General features: G+C 34.2%; 2 protein-coding genes across 10 annotated transcripts; one reads left to right on the top strand and one right to left on the bottom strand.

Annotated features, from left to right (window-relative positions):
* The first annotated feature begins 13,306 nt into the window (after positions 1 to 13,306).
* LOC141706570 (kinesin-like protein KIN-14Q) lies at positions 13,307 to 20,205 on the top strand. Of its 6 annotated transcripts, none has more exons than XM_074509328.1 (19): positions 13,307 to 13,502; positions 14,000 to 14,068; positions 14,494 to 15,056; positions 15,160 to 15,328; positions 15,443 to 15,504; positions 15,593 to 15,733; positions 15,821 to 15,964; positions 16,039 to 16,273; positions 16,353 to 16,429; positions 16,520 to 16,619; positions 16,702 to 16,800; positions 16,892 to 17,062; positions 17,157 to 17,442; positions 18,013 to 18,174; positions 18,251 to 18,466; positions 18,545 to 18,582; positions 18,666 to 18,829; positions 18,957 to 19,082; positions 19,195 to 20,205. In XM_074509328.1, the coding sequence occupies exons 1-19, from the start codon at positions 13,442 to 13,444 to the stop codon at positions 19,978 to 19,980; spliced, it is 3,669 nt and encodes a 1,222-aa protein (XP_074365429.1). In that variant the 5' UTR covers positions 13,307 to 13,441; the 3' UTR covers positions 19,981 to 20,205. The 6 variants fall into 6 exon arrangements, with proteins under 6 accessions (XP_074365429.1, XP_074365428.1, XP_074365430.1 ...); XM_074509327.1 differs by having other exon boundaries at positions 13,997 to 14,068; XM_074509329.1 differs by lacking the exon at positions 13,307 to 13,502 and adding an exon at positions 13,531 to 13,646 and having other exon boundaries at positions 13,997 to 14,068.
* Positions 20,206 to 20,486: 281 nt separating this feature from the next.
* Positions 20,487 to 25,150, bottom strand: LOC141706573 (uncharacterized). Of its 4 annotated transcripts, none has more exons than XM_074509336.1 (4): positions 24,923 to 25,150; positions 21,392 to 24,322; positions 20,841 to 21,218; positions 20,487 to 20,775 (listed from the first exon to the last, which is right to left on the bottom strand). In XM_074509336.1, exons 2-4 carry the CDS (start codon positions 24,318 to 24,320, stop codon positions 20,747 to 20,749), a joined length of 3,336 nt encoding a protein of 1,111 aa, XP_074365437.1. In that variant the 5' UTR covers positions 24,321 to 24,322; positions 24,923 to 25,150; the 3' UTR covers positions 20,487 to 20,746. The 4 variants fall into 4 exon arrangements, with proteins under 4 accessions (XP_074365437.1, XP_074365438.1, XP_074365435.1 ...); XM_074509337.1 differs by lacking the exon at positions 24,923 to 25,150 and adding an exon at positions 24,544 to 24,882; XM_074509334.1 differs by lacking the exon at positions 24,923 to 25,150 and having other exon boundaries at positions 21,392 to 24,882.
* Between the last annotated feature and the right edge of the window lie 1,118 nt (positions 25,151 to 26,268).

The raw sequence follows: 26,268 nt of genomic DNA, 5'->3' as shown, positions 1-26,268 counted from the left end.
ACATCTGTTTTGTCCCTTATTAATTAATTACGAAATTAATTAATAATCAGGGCTTTTGGGCCTTTTTTATTCCATCAGGCCTGATCTGGTCCACCAGGCTTAACCTTTCTGGTCTGAGTATCATATATCTTTTTATTGGGCCTAGCAGCCCACAGCTTGTACAATTAATGCAGTATTTAATAATACAATCATAATTTATTTATCCCTATCAATAACTAATATTTGACTTATAAGAATTTTATCAATCACTTTATTTTCCTGAGCATCAAGAAAATAAGTGATTTCACTTATCAAGCTCATTTTATATTTAGTTATTCATTAAATTTGATATGCCTTTTTCAAGATATATCAATTGTAGAGTCAACGATTATATTATTCACATAGAAATATACACTTATTCTAGAGAAACATGTATTTTTAAAAGAGGAGCAATTTGGCTTTTGTACCTCTGAATAAATATCCATTAGGTAATAGTGATAAAGACAATCATACCATGTTCTAGATTAATGTATTAATCCATATAGTGCTTTCATAAGCTATTCCACACACTCTGAACTCTTGAATCATCAAGATCCTTAGATTGAGGTATATAAGCTTGTTCCTTAAGATCTCCAGTTAGAAAAGCATTGCATATTCCAGTTTGTAAGGAAAAAATACTCTAAGTCAGAATCAGGATTTGTTGGGAATCAGGATTTGTCATCAGTCAGTAGAGGTGGCCATACGAACGATTTGGATCGGCACGATCGTGATTTGACTTGCCAAAAAATTATATAACTCGACTCGTCACGTGTCGGTTCAATATCCGGCACAAACCGTATATTTAGACGAAGCGAGCACGAGTTGGACTTTGTTGAACCGGAACGAACCTGGAACCGGCACGCGATTCTTAACTGGCACGCACAGCTCGGACCGGCCCGCGAATTGAACTTGATTTATTCTGCACTTCATTCATTCTGCTTTTCTAGTTGCACACTTGTACTTGATTCATTATGCTTTTTGATTAAAAAAATTATATATAGATATTATTATATTAAACACGTGAGATGTGATCATGTGAATTCTGACAAATTAAAATAATCAATTATTTATGTTGTGTTGTTCTTGTACTTGTACCGCCTGAATATCAACGCACCTTATTTAAAAAATAATAATAATATAGCTCGTGTAAATCGGCTCGCCAAACTCGGCATGCCAGGCTCGCCGTATCCACCCCATAGTTCACACCCCATAGTTCACATGCGGCTGCAAATCGCGTAAATTGCCAAACTCGTCTAACTCGTCCTGTCACACGGGCCGTTTACGAGTTGATAGTTAGACAAATCGGTTCGCCAAAAATTTGGCACGACACGCACGACATGCTCGTGTGGCCACCTCTATCTGTCAAGATTTGTATCAAGATGGAGATAGTCATCAGGATATGACTAGGCATCAGGATCAGAATTAATCAATATCTACTGATTTATACAGTCCTAGTAATTGAGGAGCAGTTTATTGTCAGTTCCTGATTTTTAAGAACGTAATTGTTAATTGAGATATGTATAAAAATAAGATAAATATCTTTTTGAAATATCTTGTAATTGATAAAGCAGCTGTGTATTATACAAACACCGGAAGTTTATCATTGTTGATTAGTTTTTCACGAGTATCATTGTAACTTAGCATCTCTCAAGAATATCAGAATTTCCTGAGAAAGTTTTGTAACAGTTTATATCAAAATTAATAAACTGTTATTGATTTCATTGATCTTACATCCTGATTTCGATTTGTTGATATAATTATATTCAACCCCCTTAAATAATCATATCTTTACTGGGTAACAAGTGGTATCAGAGCAGGTCACGGGTTTGATTCCCCACTGTCGCACATATTTATGAGATTTATGTCAAAGGCATGCTGTGTAGCCATGGTATCAGACGGGGACAACCAATTCTCATACGGGACTTGATAGTGCTAGCAGATGCTATGCGGATTGTTGGTGTGTCCAACATCTCCTTATATTGAAACATGGCGCTGGCTACTTCACTAATAAGGTTATAGTTGCGCCTTCTCCACAAGTACCTGCTTTTGGAGTAACTGATAAACGCTTGATCCTAATACGGTTTGATAGATGTTAAAATTGACATGAGCTGAACAGACATGAAAGATTTTGATTACTTCTGTCTCTGTTACAAGAGAAAATATCATTGTTAATATTTACTTTTTGCAGATAGTCTTCACCTAGATTGGGATGACTCTTTGAAATCATGCCATTTTCATCCTCCTTCATTTTGAGTGTTCAATTGTTTTCTTTGAATGCATTGTCTTCTAATCCAGGCACCGACTCTTTGACTTTGTTTGTCTCAAGTTGGTTTGACACTTCTTGATTGAATGCAAACCGAAATGATTCCAGAAGAACTTCTTTAACTCTCTTGGATTCTTTCCGAGAAGAAAGTTGTTGTACAAGCATTCCTCTAAGATGATTCATTTGGTTCCTTCCTTGATAGATGTGTCTTCAAAATATGAGTTGAGAATATGACTACTTGTTAATTTTCCTTGACGAGGCAAGTTTGATATTGACAAAAAGACATTTTTTAGTTGCAAAGGGTGATAATTGACATATCTTGAAGCTCCCTATGAGTGAAAGACTTCAGCCTTATCAACAATTGATGTCACTCTAGTTCCCCTATCAATTGATAGATCATCGATGGCTAACTCTTTTTTTATCAATGATTGTTATATTTTACTGTTCAACTGCTATTTCCACATACTTTGGTTTAGCAGTTGACATGATGAATTCTCTAAAAATATTATAACCATCAACTTGCCAGTCATACTTCTCATCATTTATTTTGACACCATCTTCAACAATCTGATCTTTCAATTCTTGAGTCTTATTCTCATCAGGTGCACTATGAATTGATTCCATAACATTACTTTTGACTTCCTTATTGTAGACCATGTAGTTCATCGAGCATGTAACTGAAATTCTTCTTACTACTTTAGCTTCAAATTTGACAATCATTTTCCTTTGAGTTAAAATGAGGAATCTGCAGTCAAAGTCATGAAGAAATTTCCAGTTTGTTTTCTTTTCAGAGACTTGATTGATCAAAGAGACATTCTGAATAGAGCCTTTGTTATAGATGGCTTCATTCCAGAGATATGTATATATCTTTGATTCTCTAAGTATTGCTCTTCCTGCATCTCTGAGTAGTCCCTTATTCCTTTCAGCTACTCCATTCTGAAATGGAGTCCTTGACGCAGAGAGCTTATGAGTTAATAATTTCTTTGCACAGAATTCTTTGGTGTGACTGATGATGATTTCAACAGTTTCAATTTCTGAAAGCCATAAGTATTTTCAAGTAAATTTTGAGATATCATCAGTGATCATATGATATAGTATCTTCAGTTGTAGAACATGATCTGATCCAAAAGAATTCTCATGTAAAAATTACAGGGGGTTGTCGATTAATGACTTTGTCTTCTTCTTCTTCTTCTTGTAAATAATCATTTTCTTCTTATCAGATTGATAAGTATCAAGAGGACCATTTTTTGACACTTCCAGTTTTGATAATTCTCCTTTAGATTTGTTTTTAAAAGATTCGAGTGGGACGACTTCTTGTGTTTTAGCCATTTTTCATTCTTATTTGTCTTTCTGAGCAGATAAATTATTGATTCAACATTTGTTGAGATGAAATCAGCTATATACATATTTCCTTTTTTTCAGATAAAAGGACCTTGTTATCATTTTTGTTAATGACAACACATGTTTCTTTATCAAAAATGACTTTGGAACCATTATCACTTAGTTGGATGACACTTAATAAGTTGTGCTTGAGTCGTATCCCACAGTTTGACCTTTGCCGTCATCTCCAAAATTAATACTTGGGTCAGTTTTCTCTTTAAACTTCGTGAGCATGGATGAATCTTTAGTCATGTGACATGAACGGCCCTTGTTAACATGCTAGACATTTCTCCATTTTCCCTACACACATCAAAACCAATTTATCCTGATTTAGTTACCCAAATTTTCTTGGGTTTTGTCTTGTCATTTGCCTTATTTGCTTGATGATCATCTAATGCCCTGGGTATATCAGGATTAAGATCCACTTTAACTCTGGGTGATGGTCTTTGAGTAATGGTGTTAGAGCCTAAGTCATATTTAGAAAATTTGAAGTGCCACTTATAGGAAGAGGATGTAAACATGCTTTTAATATCATGTTTATTCCCCGATATACGGGATGCAGAATAATAGGAATTAGGATTCATTGGCATGTTTATATTGTTTTGACTAAGCACTCTTGGAACACATGATAAGATATTCATATGTATCGAAGATTCAAACATGACAATCATACACATAGTTCGGTAATTAGTAGATGAGTGATTAACAATACCATAACTGACACATGCTTTCCTTGAGGCACATTTGTCAGGAATGTAGAGAACGTGCTTGCTAATCCTTCCTTTGTCATTATTCTGATTATTCCTTTTGATCTTCATCCAAGGTTTCAATTTTTCCTTCAGTTTTCCACTGGACCAATAACCTATGTTACTCTGTTTGGTTTTGCTACTTCCTCTTTTTTACAAAGCTCTTACTTACTGGTTCACTACTTTTATCCAACATGTCCAGTTTGTAAGTGGTGATACTCTCACTTAATAGTTAGTCTTTATTTCTTGATTTTTTTTAGAGCATAAAGATTATTCGTTGAGGAGAAGTCATTAGTGGAAAACTCTTGTTCATGATTTTTTTCTCCTTTTTTCAAGCATCTTCACATAATGGTTCAACACTCTTAAAAATGTGAGCTTGCTTGCTACATCCTTGAATATCTTCTATTTGACAATTTTTGTTCTGGATTTAATTACCTCCTTAGAATTTCTCTTCTTTGACTATTCCCTTATGATAGCTAAGTCATTATCCTTTATCATAAAAGGCATGATTTTTTTTGTTTAGGTCTGGAGTCTGGGCTTCTACCTCATTCTTCATCATGGTTGATTGAGTCAGCTTCAAGATCTTTAAACCTTCTGTTTGTTGAAGGCTCGCTCTGATACCAAATTATTATTTACTAACAATCAACTTAAGTAAATTTGTAGAAGGCGGTTGAATACAAATTCAAATTTTCAATTTAATTCGTATCCGAGAGATGAATATGAACACAAATATTTAAAATTTTCAGGTGGTTTATTTTTTGACCTGCCACCTGAGATTTATTTGAACAAATAATTTGTTACAATTACAAATATAATCTCACAGCTGCGGTTTACAGTGTTTCACTTAGAGGAAGATATATGTCTCTAAAGCTCTCTGAGAATGTAAAACTTATTTCTCGAGTGAAACATCTGCTTCTACATGGTTTATATATTACCAACTTACAATGCTTGCGAGACAATGCATAACACAGTCTTCGAGGTCCAGCAAGGTTGCTTCTTCATTATCTTTCTCGTGACGCTTAATAAATAAGGCTGGATTGTATCTTGATATATTGCTTTGAATATCCCTCCAATATGTCTCACATGAAAATGGAATGTTTTTTCTTCTTCAGCATCCAAGATCACATTCAAAGTTTGTCTTGACTTCTTATTTTATTTTCTGAGATTCTTACAATCCATGTGTTGTGACAGTCCTAGATTTTGGCCATTGTCACGTCACTATTAGTAGCTGTGTATATTCATAGCCGTTGATAGTCATAAACTACAAAATTCCTTAGCAATTGCAAGTCTCTTACTTTGGTTTTCCCTAGTCATTGATAGTTACATGCTTAGCAGATGATGGGCAGATAGATCTAGATAGCAGTTGATGCTATTTTCTCATTTAGCAGTTGAAGATTCACTTCACTTAATCTGAATTACATGACATCAAATATTTACACTTAGCCACCATATTCTAGATTATCCATCGAGTTAACATGACTTCTGAATGAATAACTGCATTGATATCTGTTTACATGAGTCTCATATAAAATGTTACATAAGCCCTATCAATTGAGGGTTACTCCTTCAATGACTATCCATTAGGATGGTTAGTCATAAAAAGTTACAAATTGCCTTAATACATAATTATATAATGTGATTTGTTTATTATCAGGATTTAGGGGGTGATTGTTAAAAATACCCATTTTTTGGGTGAAATTGCTAAAAATACCCATTTTCAAAACACATGGCTGAAAATACTATTTTGATTACGTATTTCGTAATTGGGTAAGTGCAATATGCATTTGAGAATTGGATATGTAAGAAAATTACTAAAGATACGCATTTCTAGTTTGGGTATTACCATTGAGAATTTGAGATACACATTTGCCAAATATGTACCTTAAAAAAATTGGATACCCATTTGACAAATGCGTATCTAATACAAAACAGGATACCCAAATGGCAAATACGTATCCCAAACGGTATTTTCAGCCATCCACTTCCAGAATAGGTATTTTCAGCCATTTGCATCAAAAAATTGCTACTTTTAATCTTCTTTCAGATTTAGGCTTGATTCCTAATATGTATTAATTTTTAATTTTTTTAGGAACATACTGACAACATTCTATGGATTAACTTCAAATATTTTTCTTTCATTTCGTAAATATAAATTACGCGACACAAACAAGAAAATATGTAATTTGATTAATGGGTTATATTAGAAATGTTATGTACGTTGTTAATGTCTTACATACAAATCATACATATTAATAAACACTGAACTTATATTTGCTAAATCTTAGATGTTACACAATAATTAGCAATAAAAAATAATCAAGAATAATATAATTATATAATGTACAAAAATAAAATTTAAAAAATATCGCATGGGTCATTGTGCTAATCTTGGTTTAAGGTGAAGAAAGGACGTGTATGAATAAGTTTGAGTGTGCCTGTATTACCCCTTAATTTATATTTCATCTGTCTCCATTTAGTCGTTCTACTATTTTCATTTTCCTAATCCTAAAATGATACTAATAAGAGCGCAATGAGATAGCTCAAGTGGTTAAGGGCTTATCTCTTGTTGTCCCAGGTTCTGGGTTCGATTCTCGTTCACCTCCAAGATTTGTTAGGAAAGATACTCAATTGTAAGGCATATAAGCCAAATTAGTCAAAAAAATGATACTAATAAAATTATACAAATTTTTGAATTCAAGAAAAGTTGGTCCAGAGCTGTTCAGGCTATTAAAAAAGTCCAAGGTGACCTGTCTCGAAGATTGAATAAGACCACCCGCAGCGCGGGGTTACTTGGAACGTTGAGACAAGTGAAATGACTTGTCTTGACGGAAGTGGCCTTCTCTTGCATTGTAACATTTTTAGCAAACAGGTCAGGTGCCTCCTTGGTGGGCTGTGACAGTTTCATTTTTTTTTTATTTTTTAAATTGACTTTGCAAATAGCTGCAGCATCTCAGCAAATAATGTGAATATGAACATTGAGGATTTAGTCGTTAATAAATATGAACGTTGTAATATCAACGTATATATAACTGTTATAATTTTATTTTCTATAAATACCAATCCCCAAACTCCTATTATTTACACTCCTTCATTCCCAAAAACATTATATTAGCAAAAGATGAATCCAAATAATCCCCCATCTTCAAATCAAAATTCAAATCCTCAAAATTTTAACCCTCAATTTCCATATCCATATCCAAATTCCTATTTTCCAAATCCATAAAATTTAAACTTTAATTCTCAAAATTCAAATTCTCAATACCAATTTCCACATTCTCAAAATTCTCAATTTCCATTTTCATATCCTTAAAATTCTCCATATCAATACCCATTTCCTCCTTTTTCAAACCCACAATTTGAGATCCAACAAACACCTATCAATATTCAAAATTCTCCGGAAATGCAAATCCCGACATTTGGTCAAGAAAATATTATTGATCTGAATAATGATTGTGAGGAAACCGAAGAAGTACGAGAAGCTATTGGTCAGTGAAAGTGGGTTGAAGATAAACTTTTGATAAATGCATGGTTGAATGTGTCACTCGATCCACTAATCGGTACTGATCAAAAAGCCGAAGCATTTTGGGATCGAATTCATCAATATTGTGAAGAAGATAATCCTGGTGTTATTAAGAGAGGAGTTATGGCAATGAAAAAAAGTGGCAACCAATAAATGAAGGTGCTCAGAAATATGCATCGTGTTATGATGAGGCTCAACGAATAGTTGGGAGCGGCTCCAACTTGGACGACATAATTGAGAAAGCTAATGCACTTCATTTAAAATATTACAAGAAGAAGTCTAACTTTGACAATCATTGGCGTGAGCTTCGTAGACATCCCAAGTGGAGAACTCCTACAACTAGTGCAAGTTTTAGAAGAACTAAATTAAGTAGTTCTGGAGCTTACTCATCGAAGGGAAATAATGGTACACCAACATCTGATGAATTTGAACTGATTCGTCCTACAGGTACGAAAGCAGCTAAAAGGAAGGGAAAGGGAAATGGGAAGGCAATAGCTGCAGAAGTCGAAGAATATGAAGCTTTCGAAGCTAATGAATTGAGAAGAATGACCATAATGGAAGCCGTAAATGAAAAGGTTTATCACCTTTATAGAAATGTACTGCGGCAATGCGTATGTTGGCATATGGTGTATCTGCTGATGCTGTTGATGATTACGTTCGTATTGGAGAGAGTACTGCGGTTGAAGGCTTGAAAAAATTCGTCTCAAATGTAATTACAATATTTGAGGGTGAATACCTACGAAAGCCGAACTCGGATGACATGCAACGTCTACTACAGATGGGTGAGGCTCGTGGCTTTCCTGGTATGATGGGCAGTATTGATTGCATGCATTGGCAATGGAAAAATTGTCCAAAAGTATGGAAGGAAATGTTCATGAGTGGTCATAAAGGAGTTGCAACAATTATACTTGAAGCAGTTGCTTCCTCTGATATTTGGATATGACATGCATTTTTTGGAGTTGCTGGATCAAATAATGACATAAATATTTTAGATCGGTCACCAGTATTTGATGATGTGCTACAAAGTCGTGCTCCAGAGATAAAGTTTACTATCAATGAAAACAATTATAATATGGGATATTACTTAACGGATGGAATATATCCTGAATGGGCAACGTTTGTTAAAAAGATACCACGTCAACAAGGTGAGTAACGAAAATTATTTTCAAAAGATCAAGAAAGCCAAAGAAAAGACGTTGAACGCGTGTTTGGTGTGTTACAGTCCCGTTTTGCAATTGTACGTGGTTCGGCACGTTTTTGGGACAAAAAAGATCTTGGGATAATTATGAGAGCATGCATCATAATTCATAATATGATTGTTGAAGACGAAAAGAACACATATGCCACTCAATTTGGTCCATTACCAAATTATAATGATGCAACAAATGGGTTATCACAACCAAATTTAGGTGAAGAACCTTCAGTCCCGTATAAAACGTATATTCAAAATAGTATGCAAATGCGTGATAGACGGGCACATCGTCAACTACAAAATGACTTGGTTGAGCATATCTCGCAGTTCCATAATAATCGTTAATTTTTTTTTATATTCTAACGTTTAAATTTAATGTTTTCTTATGTGTCATTTTTTATTTCATGTTTTTTTAACAATATGATGTATTTTAATTAAAGAACATGTTTTTTAATTTAATAATATTTTATTATTATTTAATCATTTTAATATAATTATTACAATTTAAATATTACTAATTAATTTTAAAATTAAATTATAAAATTATTTTATTAAAAATATATAATAATAATAATATAAGGGGTCCTACAAAATGTGGGAAATGAACTCTAGCATTGTATGGATTGGGGTCACTTTTTTCATAAAACCACATTTGGACTATGTGGCAATAAAGGGCAAGGGAACAACTGACCCCTTCATTGGACATGTAAGGCCCATATATTTCTTTAAAACCCAGCCCGATAAAAATTAAAGTCCATGTACACAAATTTGACACGGTCCACCTGTCAAAAAAAAGTGGGGTCTATGACTTTGAATTTATTAAATCAATCATTAACTTATTACATTATTTTGACGTAATTTTTATATTAAAAAGTGTAAAAATTATATTATTTTAAATTCAATTTTAATTCATCAACACTAAATATTGTACTATTCTTGTACTATATAGACTAGTTTTGTATCACTACAATGTACGAAATGTTTTATAAAATATTCATATAATATTTTTCTCCATCTTTTTAATTTTTATAAAAAAAGATATTTTTTTTTCAAAACAATAAATCTTATGTAATTATAATTTCATAAATTATAATAAATATTAGAGAGAATACAAATTGTTTACTAATTTTTAAACACAGTAATTTTTTAAGAATAAAAACATATTTACTTTCTTTAATATTAATATTTAGTTAATGTTTTTACTCGTCAAAAATCGAACCTTGATCTTTCTACTTAATAATACTATTATTGTATGAAATTACTAGTTTACCCCGATATTACATTAACTTCAATCTACTAATCAGATGAATGTAATATGTTTTAGAAAATGGTAGTTTCTAAGAATGAATCATATTAACTTTCTTTAATATTAATATTAAGTTACATTTGTGCTCATTAGGTATCGAAACTTGATCTCTTTACTTTATAATACTATTATTGAATGAAATAAGAAAAATGACAAAAATAGCTAATTTTTGAAAATTTTTAACCAAGATAGCCATTCTGAAAAAAATGGTCAATTTTGGCTGATTGAATACTCTACTGTCAGTTGGATATCTCAATTTATATAAGATACTACACTGGTAGTTGAGAATTTTTCATATATGGGATACTCCACTAACAGTTGGGTATCTCATATAAAATGAATACTCCACTGGGTATCTCATCGGCTAAAGTTGGTCAACTTTTGTCAGAAATTGGTCAGAAATTGGTCATTTTTGTGTAAAAATAGGTTAAATTTGTCCTTCACCCATGAAATAATTAGTTAATCCACGATGCCAAATTAACCCCCTTATAACGACATTTTTCTAAGAATAAAATCATATTAACTTTCTTTAATATGAATATTAAGTCTCTACTCTTTAGGAGTCAAACCTTGATTTATTTGTTTAATAACACGATTATAAAATAAAACGATTCATTTATCCCGACAACCATATCACATTAGCTCCCTTTTATCAATTATATAGAATATAATTATTTTATTTTTGAAGTAAAAAAAACGTTAAATGTAATAAAATGACGGTATATAAATAAAACAAATTTATTTTAATAAAGGAGTATAAGGATAATATGATAATATACAAAGCTCTAAAAATTTAGTGCGATAACAAATTTGATGTGAAATCAAAATGATGTAAATTTTAGAGTTGAGTTGAAAATGAGTTTTGATATAAAATGATGTAAAAGTGCATATTTAGAATTGAGTTAGAGATGATTTTAAAACATCTATGATTATGTCAATTCGAAAAAAGAATTAAAAAACCACAATGAAATTTATTATGATTTCATGAACAAATTTGAAATTAATAAATTTTTGAATATCATCGGTGAGATGTGGCCCGTGACGTTGTTCTATTACCCTTCTCATTTTCTTCAGTTTTCGGATGAAAAAGCAAAACACACACTTTTGGCGTATCAACCGCCCAAAATAGAATGAGTGAAGCATTAGAGCAAACACAATGAATATGTTGTTAGAAGTTGTCCAAAATCGTTTATAGAAGTAACAGATTGCTAAAATATAATCAATTAGATAATTTCATTAATATGAGGGAGTTAACCAAAAATAAACTCGTGCGAGCTGAGGACCAGATCGGACAATATCATATTAATATGAAATTAGGTCTGCTTAGTAAGTCCAACAAACGGTATTAGATTTTCAGGCTGTATCGGTCCATAAAATTCTCATGAGGGCTCCATAGTAGACCTTAGAAATGACAGATGGGCTAACTCAGAATGTGCTCAAGGAAAAGGTAGACAGACCTTCCAGTATGGGCCTAGGGGGAACAGATAACACGATGGAATTCCAGTATGAATTAAACGGGAGCCATATTATATGAAGGAGGCAAATTTCGGTAAGTGTCGAGCCTAATATATAAAAGCGGAAATTGTTAGAAGTTGTCCCACATCGTTTGTGGAAGAAGTAGATTGCTAGAATATAGGCAACCAAATAAATCTATCAGTACGAGACCTTTTAGGTTTTACTCAAAAACAAATTTGTGCGAGCTCGGGTCTAGAGCGAAAAATATCATACTAATACGGAGTTAGGTTCGCTTAACAAGCCTAACATATGCATGTCGCTTATGAGTAATATTTTGCAAAAAAAAATAAAATTGAAATACACATGTCTATACATACGTAATCGCTAATCGGTGTGTATTTTAGGCAGAACTTACCCCAAACAATATTTTAGTCACTTAAAACTGAAAATGGTGTATTTTAGTTATTCTTTTGACACTTGACCCATATTGAACACTTTGTTATATTACACCATTTTTTGAATTCTTACGAGTTTATTAAAATATATTACATTATGTTAAATCAGAATACCACGATTAATTTTATTAAATTTCTATAAAATCATTTGAAATTAATAAAGTTTTAAATTTTACTCATCATCCGTATTAAATATATTTAGACAATAAATCATACTTTGAAATCCATACTAAATATTCTCAATTTTTTACAATTTAAATTTAATATTATTAGTCTAGAGGATTCTTCAAATAACTGTATCAAATATTCCCAAAATTTTATAAATAAATACTTGTATAAATTTTTTTATTGATAATCCTGAAATTTTGAGAGAAGTCATACAATTATTTTCCAATATTCGAATGAATTCCATACAAATTTTCAATATTCATTTCTGCAAACTCGAGCTCAATGTACCTTGTGCTTAATTCCGTCTATATCCATAAATTTACGAAAATTCAATTTTCAGAATGAAAAAGATTTTTTTGAGTATCCATAACTAAATTCACTTGATTTACCAAAAATCTATAATACAATAAATCCAAAAACCATTCAATCTTCGTTCAAGAAAATAAATAAATCAAAAATCTTTTATTCTTAAGACAGCTCATAATTCAATAGTATTTGTCCAAAAATTATTACTTTTTAATATTTTTTCCAGCTAATCAATTTTGAAATTCAATACTCCACAAATAAAAAGGATTCTTTGTAAAAATCCACCATTAAATTCTTTTAATCTACCAAACATCTCCTATACAATAAATCCAAAAATCATAAATTCTCCATTCAAAAATTAAATAAATCAAGAACATTTTACTCATAGAATAACTCATAATCCAATAATATATGTCCAAACAAACCATTACTTTTTAATATTTCCCCGGCCAATAAATTTCGAAATTCAAAAAGCAACGTCCTTTTTCTTAACCCAAACGAAATTAACGGAATCTACAAAAAATACACACAAATCATCATCACATTTCATTCCCTTTTTACAATTTTTGAACAAGAATCAATCTTTATATAAATAATTTTCTTTTCTTTTTTGGGTATTGACTCGCTTTATCATGGAAGATGATGATCATTGGCTGGACCCACTTCTTATAACTGATGTATCTTGTCAACAAAGTAAAAATCTTGGTTATAAATTTGAATCTTTTACATTCAATTGCATTTTTTGAGGTGTTTCTCAATTGGGTTTTTTGTTTTATGTGATAAAGATTGGTTCGTGATTAATTTGGCAGATAAATTTACAAGCTTGGAGGGTTTAAAGTAAAAATCTTGATTATAAATTTGAATTTTTTTATTCAATTGTATTTTTTTTGAGGTGTTTTTCAATTGGGTTTTTTGTTTTATGTGATAAAGATTGGTTCTTGATTATAATTGTGAGTCTTTTTATATGCGATAGTATTTTTTGAGGTGTTTCTCAATTGGGGTTTTTGTTTTATGTGATAAAGATTGCTTCTTGATTAACTTAGCAGATAAATTTGCAAGCTTGGAGCGTTTAAAGTAAAAATCTTGAATATAATTGTGAATCTTTTTATATGTAATTGCTTTTTTAAGGTGTTTCTCAATTGGGTTCTTTGTTTTGTGTGATAAAGTTTTGTTCTTGATTGGTTTAGCAGATAAAGTTACAAGCTTGGAGGGTTTAAGAATGGAGGACATGGATGAATCCTACTGTAACATCACTCCTGGTAAGGTGTTTTATAGTGGTGATTTTGTTTGTGTGTGTGTGTATTTAAATCTTTGTGGATGTGTTTTGGATTGGTATAAAGGGCTTTGTTGATTTAAAAGTCTTGAATTGATGGTTTATTATTATATGAGTTTTTTATGATTTGATTATATCTTGTGTTTGTAATTGTGATTCTTTAAGAAAGTTTTGATTTTTTTAATGGGTCATCAAGATTTGGCTTTATTTATGATGAAATGATCGATTTGATTACGATTGATAATAGTAATGGTGGTTTTTTGAGAAAGTTTCGATTTTTTTTCGAGATGGGTTGTCAAGATTTGGCTTAATTATGAAGATGTTAGTAATGGTAATATTTTTTGAGATTTTTCTTTCGAGATGGGTCGGTGAGTGGCGTGATTATGATTTATTTTTTTGTTTAAATTTTAGGTCCATCAATGCTAAGGCTTTCTATGGCAGCACCTGATTTAGTTGTTTGTGAGGATTCACCAGTTTTCGGGGGAGGTAATCAGGATTCACTTGAAAATTTGTTGGGTGTGTCCACCGAGGTTTCATTGGAAAATGGCATTAAAGGTCCTGAAACGGAGTACAATTCTGAGACATTAACTGCTAAAAAGATTTCAATGGAAGATGGATACACAGAATCTTCATTTGAGCTTTTTCCACAACCAGCAAGTGAAGAAAATCTCTTTGAAGGAGCCATTCCAATTATAAGCATTAATGCAGGATCTGCTGGTAGCAGTGTCATTTGTGGCGGGACGAAATTTTTGGAGGACAGTTGTTTTAATGGAGGTGATACCACAAATGCTGTTGCGACGGTCGAGGGGGAGGACCTTTCCCTTTATCGAACTGCAAGATTGGGGAACTTTTCGTACTACTTCGGGACTCTTGAGTCTGGAGTTTACATTGTCGATCTACATTTTGCTGAGATTGTTTTCACTGAAGGCCCTTCTATGATGAGAGTCTTTGATGTTTTTATACAAGAAGAGAAGGTAAGAGGAGTCAGACATACAGAGGAAATTAGTAACATGATTTTCTACTCAGTTATTTTCATGAGTGATCAAATATTTATAGTACCTTGACCTACATCTGTAGGTTATTTACTGCTTGGATATTTTTGCTCGTGTTGGCGCGAATAGGCCTCTGGTCATACCTGAGCTAAAAACTTTTGTCAAGGGTGATGAGGGTTTGACAATTAGATTTGAAGGCATCATTGGAAGCCCTATCTTGTGTGGCATTTCTATTAGGAAAAGTTCTTCAGCATGTAAGCTGACTATCTTTTTTCCCTTTTCCGAATTTTTACATTTTACTTTAATAGTTAAGCATTAATATTACAAACTTTCCTGGTTTACTAAAATGTTATTACTTTCCGTCACAGCTAATGAAGAGGTTGAATTGCTCACGCGAATCTCTCAGATAACGCATTGCGTGCCTCCAAAAGTAGTGCTATTATCAGATTGTGCTCTTTTAACTTAAATGTATTTATGTATGGTTAAAGATTTTAAATTTGAATTGTTCTCGTGTTTAGTGCTATGAGGATTATAAGGTGGAAGGAAGCCTGTTGAACTCTATATCAGAATACGAGCGTCAGGACATCAATCCCGTTACAGATAGCGCAGAATTTTTCAAGCGAATGGGAATATCTCAGATAGCGCATGGCGCTCCAAAAGTAGTGCTACTTTCAGATCATGCTCGTTTAACTCATTTTACTTAAATGTGTGGTTAAAAATTCTAAATTTTAAATGTTCTTGTTTAGTGCTATGAGGACTATAAGGTGGAAGGAAGCCTGTTGAACTCTATCTCAGAATATGAGTGTAAGGCCATCAATCCCATTAGAGATAGCAACGAAGTGTTCAAGCAAAAGGGGATCTCTCAGATAGCGCATTGCGTACCTCCAAAAGTAGTGCTATTTTAACTCTTCTAATTTAGATGTATGGTTAAAGATTCTAAATTTGAAAATGTTCCCGTGTATAGTGCTATGAGGATTATAAGGTGGAAGGAAGTCGGTTGAACTCGATATCAGAATACGAGTGTCCGGAAACAAAGCTCGATGAATGTCAGAAAAATGAACTAATTGAGACAAAGAGGATGTTGGAAGTGCTTAAAAGGGAGAACGAACAGAAGAGCAAAGAATGCCAAAATGCTTTTAATTCTTTGCAGGAGCTCCAAAATGAGCTCATGCGCAAATCCATGCATGTGGGATCACTAGGTATGGAAGTTGCATTATGTCTTGCAATATCAAAATCAGTTGATAGATACATAACCGCATGTTGATTTCTCTGTCACAGCTTTCGCTGTTGAGGGACAGGTGAAAGAGAAGAGCAGATGGTTCTCATCCCTGAGAGACTTGACAAGAAAATTGAAGGTAAAATTTTAAATAACTGCTAACATGCATCTCATAGAATTTAACAATGAAGAACATGCACTGACCTTCATTTTCAATTTTCTTTAACAGTTATTGAAAATGGAACAAATTAAGCTAGCAGAAGAGGCATTGTCATATAAGAAGTGTATGGGAGATATGAATGAAGCGAACTCTATAATAATGTCAAAATGTAACTACCTACCAATTTTAACTTCCTAATTTGTATCTGCCTTTCTATTTTGTCTCTTATAAGTTTATATTTGGTTTAATAGTAAACCATCAAGTTGAATTGCATGAGAATCTGAAGGTCAGATATATTAAAGGAGCTAAGGAGAGGAAAGGGCTCTACAACAAAATTTTAGAGTTGAAAGGTAACTTGTACTGTTCTCCTCTATACATTCTGAACCTGCTATACATTATACCGGTTAATGCTTATCACTGTTGTCTATCATTCTCTTGTAGGAAACATTAGGGTGTTTTGTCGATGCAGACCTCTGAATAGTGAAGAAATTGCTGATGGGGCTTCAATGGCGATTGATTTTGGAACAGATGCTGACCTTACTGTAAAAAGTAATGGAGCATTGAAAAAATTATTTAAGTTTGATGCCGTGTTTGGTCCACAGGCAGACCAAGGTAACAACCAGTAACCAATAAAATTTTCTTCTTAGTATCCTCAATATCTTATACATGTATCATATATCTTATTAGCTTTTGCTTGTATGAACAGTTGATGTTTTTGAGGACACAGCTCCATTCGCAACTTCAGTTTTAGATGGTTACAATGTATGTATATTTGCTTACGGGCAGACAGGAAGTGGAAAGACTTTCACGATGGAAGGCACAGAGGAAGCTCGTGGTGTTAATTTTCGGACTCTTGATGAATTATTTCGCATCATTGAGGACCGCAAGAATCAAATCCAATATGAAATTTGTGTCAGCGTCTTGGAAGTTTATAATGAGCAGATCCGAGACTTGCTTGCCCCGGGATCGCCTTCAGGAGTAGCCGCAAAGAGGTCTGCTTCTTACTAGTTCATAAATTTATTTAGTAATGTATTCGTTTAGGAAAATATGTTTTTCACATTTTTTTACTCAAAGTATCTTTCTAAATTACAAAAATTACAACCACAACGTCAATTTTGAATCGAGATTTTTGTGTGGATGTAACTATGTCAAAAATTGCAAGGGATCAAGACTTCAGAGAGAGGCTACTAGTAAGTCCCGATGCTCCAGGATATTGGAGGTCATATAGAGACAAGCATTACTATAATTCTAATATTGTTTAGTTTCAACTTGTGATACCTGCTGTTTTTTTTCTTTTAGAAGTAAATACTGTCCCTGCTATGCATCTTAGAAAGTAAATACTGTCCCTGCTATGCGTCTTAGAATTTTTTTTATCATACTAGAAGTCAAATGTTTTTATATTTATCAGATGACATGCTTGCCTTTATAGCTGATCATAATTATTACTTGATTATGTCACTCCAAATGTAGTAGACAATCTATGCAATGCTGCAAACACTTCGCATTCTTTATATCGAGGCGCCCATTATGTGTTTGTTTAATTGTACAAGGTCTACTTGCAGGCTTGAAATAAGGCAAGTGGGAGAAGGGATACATCATGTCCCTGGACTTGTTGAAGCTAGCGTAAAGAACATGAGTGAAGTGTGGGAAGTTTTACAGACTGGGAGTAAAGCGAGGGCAGTTGGATCAACAAATGCTAATGAGCACAGTAGTCGATCCCATTGGTGAGTTTACTAATGTGAATATCATTACTATTTAAATCAATCTCGAAGTTCAGTGTATTTTACTTTGTCAATGCAGCATACATTGTGTTATGGTGAAGGGGGAGAATATGTTTAATGGGGAACGTACTAGGAGCAAGCTATGGCTGGTAGACCTAGCAGGGAGTGAACGAGTAGCCAAGACGGAAGTTCAGGGAGAACGACTGAAAGAAACACAAAATATTAATCGGTCTCTTTCTGCACTTGGAGATGTTATATCTTCCCTTGCAACCAAGAGTCCTCATATTCCTTTCAGGTAGAAAACAAGAAATGCAAGTCTTTACTTATGGCTTATATTCTATTTTGATTTTTGTAACTTATTCTTTGTGTGCAGGAATTCCAAGCTTACTCACTTACTTCAAGACTCATTAGGTACTTTGTCCATTTTTTGGTTCTGAGTTGAGGAGTAAGGAACTTTTTTCTGTATTCATATTAATAAACTGTTATATATGTAGGCGGAGATTCGAAAACATTAATGCTGGTACAAATCAGTCCTAATGAGAATGACTTGAGTGAAACTCTTTGCTCTCTCAACTTTGCAAGTAGAGTAAGAGGGATAGAGTTGGGGCCTGCAAAGAAGCAATTCGATAGCACTGAGCTTATCAGATACAAACAGCTGGTACAGAAATAGACTGAGAGTCAATTCAGTATTTCCGATATAATATAATTCATTTTTTAAATTTACTATATTTTTTAAGTTGATTCCTCGCTCTGTTTTATAATGAGCTGCTGTCTCTTCTTCATAGGTTGAGAAGAACAAACAAGAAATGAAGATCAAAGAGGTGCAAGCTAAGAAGATGGAGGATACTATTCACGGTTTAGACATGAAGATGAAAGAGAAAGACTTGAAGAACAAGAACTTACAAGACAAGGTATTAAGATGAAACTTCATGTGTTCTGATTACAAAATTATGTAATTTCCTGCCTAAGAGAGAAAACTCGAGAGATGATTTTTGTGTCGCTTGTTCATTTTCATTTTTGCAGATAAAGGAACTTGAATCACAACTTTTAGTGGAGAGAAAGCTAGCAAGGCAGCACGTGGATACAAAAATAGCAGAACAGCAACAACAGACTAGACAACAGCTGGAAGAGACAAATCATGGCATTAGGTCACCAGTTGCCTCTAGGACATTAGGAATCCAAAAATATTTAGATGAAGGCAAAGACCAGGTAAATCCCAGCCGACCTCTTACCGAGAACATTAATTACAAATATCCAGCAGCTACCATCTATCTTGATGGTTCTTGCAAGTTCAATGACTCGATAGAAAAAGAAAATAATCCGGATACAGCGGAGCCATTTCCGTTACCAAAGCGGACAGGAAGGCCATCCATCTGCCCAATGCAAAAAACTCCAGCTTCCTCAGCTCAGCGGAGGAACTCTCTTATTCCTTTACCAGGCTCAGTAAAGGTGCCCCCACCACCTTCAGCACAGTTGCCAATACATGCCATCAACGAAGAAGACAAGGATCGAGTTGTTGTACCAAAGCCTGAAGGTGAAAATGGAAGTAAGAAGCTAGCCAATATCTTGAGACGAAGTGTTCAGAAGAAAATGCAGCTCCAGTCACCAAAACAACAGGCCAGAAGGGGTGGTGGTGTAAATGTAGAGAAGGTGAGAGTTTCTATAGGTAGTCGAGGGAGGTTGATGGCTCACAGGGTATTGCATGGCAATGGGAGAAGGGTGGCAAAGGACACACAGCAGAAGCAGCAGGGGCACAGGGAAAAGGAGCGAGGGTGGAACACTGGCACGGCTGTGAGGGCTGTTATCTAACAACATGAGAGCTTCATACATTCTTTTCTTTTTTCATTTTTCTCATTAAAACTCAATGGAAGCAGGGGGTCTAATTTATGCTTTTGTGGACACCAAGTTTCTTTCTCTTGGTGATTTATTTTCTCTTTTGTTTTGCTCGACAGGTATGATCCTATCATCTGTTTGAGATTTTCTAGTTTTTTAAAACAATTATCTAATTGATAGACAATTGATCAATTTGGGATCTTCTGAATGCTTGTGAGAATTTCAAAGTAAAATCAATAAATTTAGGTGATGGACCAATACTCATGTCTATGTGACTCCTGTTTCTACTTTTTCTTGAGTATGAAATCAGGCCGGAGACTAAAATCGTTGCTACAATATTGCAACAACCCGTGGGGAGTTTCGTGTAAAAACTCACACCGGAACAATATTTCTAACAGGTTTCATGGTGTAGTTGGTTATGGGCGTAGCCATTTTAAGTGTGTAATAGAATGATAAAGGCTACCAGTTGGAAGATATAAGACTATTAATCTATCATTGAGGGAGAATCATATATTGATAATTATGATGAAGATTTACTTCCTTTTTGTACAGTAAGAATGATGCAAATCATTTCGCTAACCTTTACATTTTTGGTCAGTCAACTCGAGCTACATACCAGATGCCTAGAAGCTAGAGGCTTTCTTATTTTTCCTGAGTTGTCGAAGAGAAATAGTTACATAATAGGTTTATCAGATTGATTATCCCTTCTTCGAGCCCTGTTCTTGATCAAAAGGAATGTATCCTATAGCTCCAATGAACCTGCAATGCAAACTATATAAGACAATGTGTCAATACTAGTCTTCATTGTGTACGTTTAGTTAGATCAGTGTGTGTACCTCTGTCGGATTCATCCTCCTCCAAAGGAGTTTCCGAGGTTGGAGATGATGGGGTGTTACTTGCAGCTTCCCTAACATTAAGCATCATCGTAATGACTTCTCTCATTGTAGGCCTATTTGCCGGTGATGTACTGGTGCAAAACAATGCAATTTTTAGAAGTAAAGTCATCTCCCTAATTGTCCTTCTAGAACTCAGATCTAGTCGAACGTCAAATATATCAGATATCCTGCCAAGGTTTGATCTTTTAACCCAAGTTACAAGGTTTCCTCCTTGTTCTAGCGGTTGTACTGGAGATTTCCCAGTAATTAGCTCCAACAGAACTACCCCGAAACTGTAGATGTCACATTTCTCTGTCACTTTCATTGTGTATGCATACTCTGAAATGCAAAACAGGAAACATTCATTAGATTGCATGGCATATATTTGACAGATGATCATAGACTTCTCCGTGAGACTGGTTTGATGAAAAGATGAATGTAGCAATGCACGAAAGTCTGATGACTAAAACTTGAAAAAAACATGATCAGTCTAAAAGAACTTGTATATATACCTGGAGCTATGTAGCCGTATGAACCAGCAACAGCTGACATAGATTTGGAATTGGAGACGTCGATCAACTTTGCCAAGCCAAAATCCCCGACATGAGCCTGAAAGGTCTCGTCCAGTAAAATGTTGTTTGATTTGATATCACGGTGAATGATTTGAGGTTTACAATCATGATGGAGATAGCATAATCCCTCTGCTGCACCGAGAGCGATATTGTATCTAGCATTCCAGTCCAGTGAACAAGTGTTCTCACTCCCACGAAGTGCTTCTCCTAGACTCCCATTTGACATGTATTTGTACAACAGAAGATTGGAGTCCTGATGGTAGCAGAACCCATGGAGCTTTACAATATTCCGGTGCCTAATTTTTCCAAGAGTTGATATCTCAGCAAGAAAGCTGCTGTCAACAGTTGCACCTTCACCGGGGCTTTTCAACTTTTTGACCGCTATCACCTCACCGTCAGACATGACAGCCTTGTAGACAGTTCCAGAGGCTCCCTTGCCTATCACCGCACTCTCTGCAAAATTTTCCGTTGCCTCAACAAGATCCTGATACTTGAATCCGACTTTTGGGAAGTAATAGCTATCAAGAGCATTATCAGGCTTCACTTGGTCTTCAAGGGATACAAAAGTAGGTCTTCGGCGCTTTATAGCCCAACAAACACCAACTGTGAGAATTAAAGTGGTCAAACCAACGGTTAAAGACACAATGCTCACAATTTTCTCCTTGTGAGAACTGCCTTTCGAGGAGCTAGAATCCCCTGATGAAACTGAAGGTATATGACAGTGGTAAGAACCCGGTCCACATAACTCAGCATTTCCATTGAAATTGCTAGAGTCCATCCTTCGGAAAACTGGAGTGTCTGGTACTGTGCCATTTAAGTTATTATTAGATAGGTTGCACACCAGGAGGCTCATCAAATCGGCAATTGAAGCTGGAATTTCACCAATTAACTTGTTGTCATTTAAGTATAGAGTTTCCAGCATCTGCAAGTTCCCCAGGGTATCTGGAATTTTTCCAGAAAGAGAATTATGACTGATGTTGAGGGCGATCTGAAGAGTAGAAAGTTGACCTAGTTGGACAGGTATAGCACCGGAAAAAAGGTTACCTCCCATCTGCAACTCAGTAAGCCGTGATAGACTCCCAATAGTACTTGGTATCCTGCCACTTAAACGATTATCTGATAGCCTAAGCAGTTCCAGATTTATTAGCTTGCCAAGACTGTCTGGAAGGGTGCCTGTGAACCAATTTTTGCTGAAATCAAGACGTTGAAGCTTTATGCAATTGCCTAACTCGTGAGGTATACCTCCTGTCAGTCTATTAGATGAAATATTGAATGTCACGAGCTGCATCAACTTTCCGATCTCTGGTGGGACACGTCCAACAAAATAATTATCTGATAGTTGAAGTCTCAGGATATTCTTAAGTAGCCCCATCTCTGGAGGTATTTGCCCTGAGAATCGGTTTTGATTCAGTTCAAGAGCAAAAAGGTCGAGAAGATTAGCAAATTCAACGGGTAGGCTTCCAGTGAGCTGATTATCTCCCAACATTAACTGCTTAAGGGACTGACAAGTTTTTAAGCCAGGGGGTATATTTCCAGACAATTTATTCGAGCCAAGGCTTAAGAAAGTTAAACTCTGAGACTTGCAAAGTTGTTCTGGTATGCCACCTACAAGATTATTCATGGACATATCAAGAATAGAGAGGTTGCTGTTTGCTCCAATCAAAGGGGGAATGGTTCCCTCGAGATTATTATCAAATAGCTGAAAATTCACCAACGATGCGAGGTTCTGAAAATCCAATGGAATTTGACCAGTCAAATTATTTATAGACAGATCTAAATGCATAAGCTGCTTCAACTGTGTAAGCTCCCAAGGAATTTCTCCCTGCAGCAGGTTTTCAAAAAGATGAAGCAATTGCAAATTTGGAATCTGACCCAGCTCTTTAGGGATAAATCCAGTAAACCTGTTCTCCGAAAGATCTATCTCATTTGCATTGATACACTTCCCTATTTCTACCGGGATCAATCCATTCAACTGGTTTCTATATACGTACAACCTGGTCAACTTGGTTAACTTTCCGATCTCTTTGGGAAGATTTCCGGTAAATGAATTTTCATGTAGAGCAAGCATATCCAAACTAGTAAAGTTTCCAACATCAGGAGGAATACTGCCAGTAAAAAGATTTCCCCAAAGAATCAAATTGGTAAGATTCTTAAGCTTTTGGAGCTCTATAGGAAATGCCCCATCAAATCTATTCTCTGCCACCCCGAGAATCTGTAAGCTCTCGCATTCAGCCATCTCAACAGGTATCGGACCTGATAAAGAATTCTGACCCGCCCTGATTGTCCTAAGCCATTTCAATTTCCCAACAGACGAGGGAATTACCCCAGTGAGATTATTACTATACACCACAATATCCTGAAGTACACTTAAATTTCCAATCTCCTCTGGAATCCCACCATACAGAAAATTCTCGCAAAGAAAAAGCTGTCTAAGGGAGGTAATATTGCACAGCGAGGTTGGGATTTCGCCATGGAAATTATTAGTGCAAAGGTCTAAAACCTCTAAATGTTGGCAGTAAGATAAACCAATAGGAATAGGACCGGAAAATAAATTCTTAGACAAATTCAATGTCTTCAAGTAAGGAAGCTTACAAATGCTTGGAGATAAATTACCAGACAATCGAAGACCTTTGAGATTAATAAAGTTTACCTTAAGATCATCGGTGCACCCTACTCCGATCCAGTTGCAATGATTCAAGTTCGAGAAGTTCCAGCTATCGAGATTATTGAAAGAATCAACAAGAGACCTCTTGAACTCCAAAAGAATGGCTGTCTCTTCATTCAAAGACTCAACAGGCACAAATGCCCAAGAAATCAATATCAACAATTGCATAAACATAAGGGATTGAAGGCACTTGTGGGCTGCCATATCTTCAAAACAAGAACAAATTTGATAGGTATGATCAGAAAGTACTAAAATTGTAGACACACTAGTTTGAGTTTGAGTTTTGCAATAGTCAAAACATACATTCATGTGCAATATCTATAAGATAACTTCCAAAACCAATACCAACAAACCACCTAGTGAAATTAATGACATCCATAAATAGTAGTATGACAGTATAGTAAAAGCAAGCAGCAGATAATAATACCTAAAAGATTACTTCATTAAAAATTGAGTCTTGAAATGAAAAATCAAACACCTTTACAAATCAAGAAAGCTATAAAATTGGACCCAGTTATACCAAATTCAATTATAGATAAATAAAAAGAGTGATCACAATCAAAAAGAGAAAAATGGGTACTTGGCACTTGCCAGTGACTCACACTATACAATTGTCTACATATTATTTGTTTAATATTAATAAAATAAAACAGATAGAGATAGAGAGAGAGAGAGAGAGAGTGCAATAAAAGTAAAAGAGATAAGGAGAGAGAGAGAGGGAGAGAGAGAATGGGAAAGAGAGAGAGAGAATGGGAGAGAGAGAGAGAATGGGAGAGAGAGAGGGAGAGAGATGTTTGCCAACTAACCTTGTTAGAGGGAGGGGGAAAAGGTGATAAGCGAGTGACTGATGGAGAAGGGAAAGGAGAAACTGGAAAAGGATAAAAACTCAAAGAGTCAACCAATACTTTAGTGCATTAGAGTGAGTGCATGTATGTATCATACATGTACAGAGTGCTAGTTGTTCTGCTACAACTTCACTTGTTTCATGTTCATCTTCCTCGTGATCATTTCATGTAACTCTGCATATAATTCATTTTGAGTGCTGTAAAGGAAACAATTGCTGGGCCTGATTCTTAGCTTTATACCATTCTGTCTGCGTGACTGTGTGAATTCATGGCACGCATTTTAAGTTTTAACACCTTTATTTTTTTAAAAAAATTACCCGTTTATTAATTTGGCCGAATTAATAATGAACTAAAGTTCCAAGAAATTCTTCTTCTCAAGAAATTTAATTGGTGTTCTCAAGAGTTAGTTTTTTTTCATTTTTTAAAGAAAATTTAATAATATATAGTATTTAAATGCGCTAGATTTTTGAGATAAATCCGGAATTACTTATCTAGTCAGAAATGCAATCTTATACAACTTATATCCGATAGATTTTTGGGATATAGAATTTTATAATGAGGGACTGAAATATTTAATTTTCGCACTTATATATTTAAATCACGACAAAATTACAATTATCTTGTGTTATGGCGAATAATACAATCAAATTCTAAATCTCAAATTTTTGGTAAATTTATATTCCAAGTGGATCCTTTTAGTCGGCAAGTTAAGTATTTTTGTGGTTGATATGCACGTAACTAATTTTGTTTTCATACAAAATTATCGATTTACATGTTAATTATTTTGTAACGCTTATTATAAATAAATATTTAAAAAACTATTTTTGTCTTGTCTGCAGTTTTCTTGCATGTTAAATTACATGTGTATTATATATCAAAAAAAAATTACATGTGTATTAATTTTCTTAGTCCATGATTATTGCAACTCTTAATCTTAATTTTTTTTTGTCAGAACTCTTAATCTTAATTCTTGACTATTTTTTTTAGAAATTATGTTATTGATAATAGCTCAAGTGGTAATGATTTATTTTTTGTAATGTAAAGCTCAATTGCATTGCAGCATCCTTTTTGCACTATGGACCATCTCAAAAATTTTAGAGAGAATTATTTTTACTCTCCTTTTTCTTTATTTTTTATATGTTATTATTTGATTTAATCAATTTTTTTGAATTATTTAGCCGAGATTTTATACAAAAACAACCGTTTCATTCAGGTTATTACGTTTGACGTCGAAAATAAAAATAAAATTAAGAAAAAAGGGTTAACAATACAAAAAGAAATTGGACTCAGATATCGTAGAGGTCTAC

Source organism: Apium graveolens, chromosome 2 (genome assembly GCF_009905375.1).
Source record: "Apium graveolens cultivar Ventura chromosome 2, ASM990537v1, whole genome shotgun sequence".
NCBI classification, from domain to species: Eukaryota; Viridiplantae; Streptophyta; class Magnoliopsida; order Apiales; family Apiaceae; genus Apium; species Apium graveolens.
This window is presented reverse-complemented; position numbering and strand designations above follow the sequence as displayed.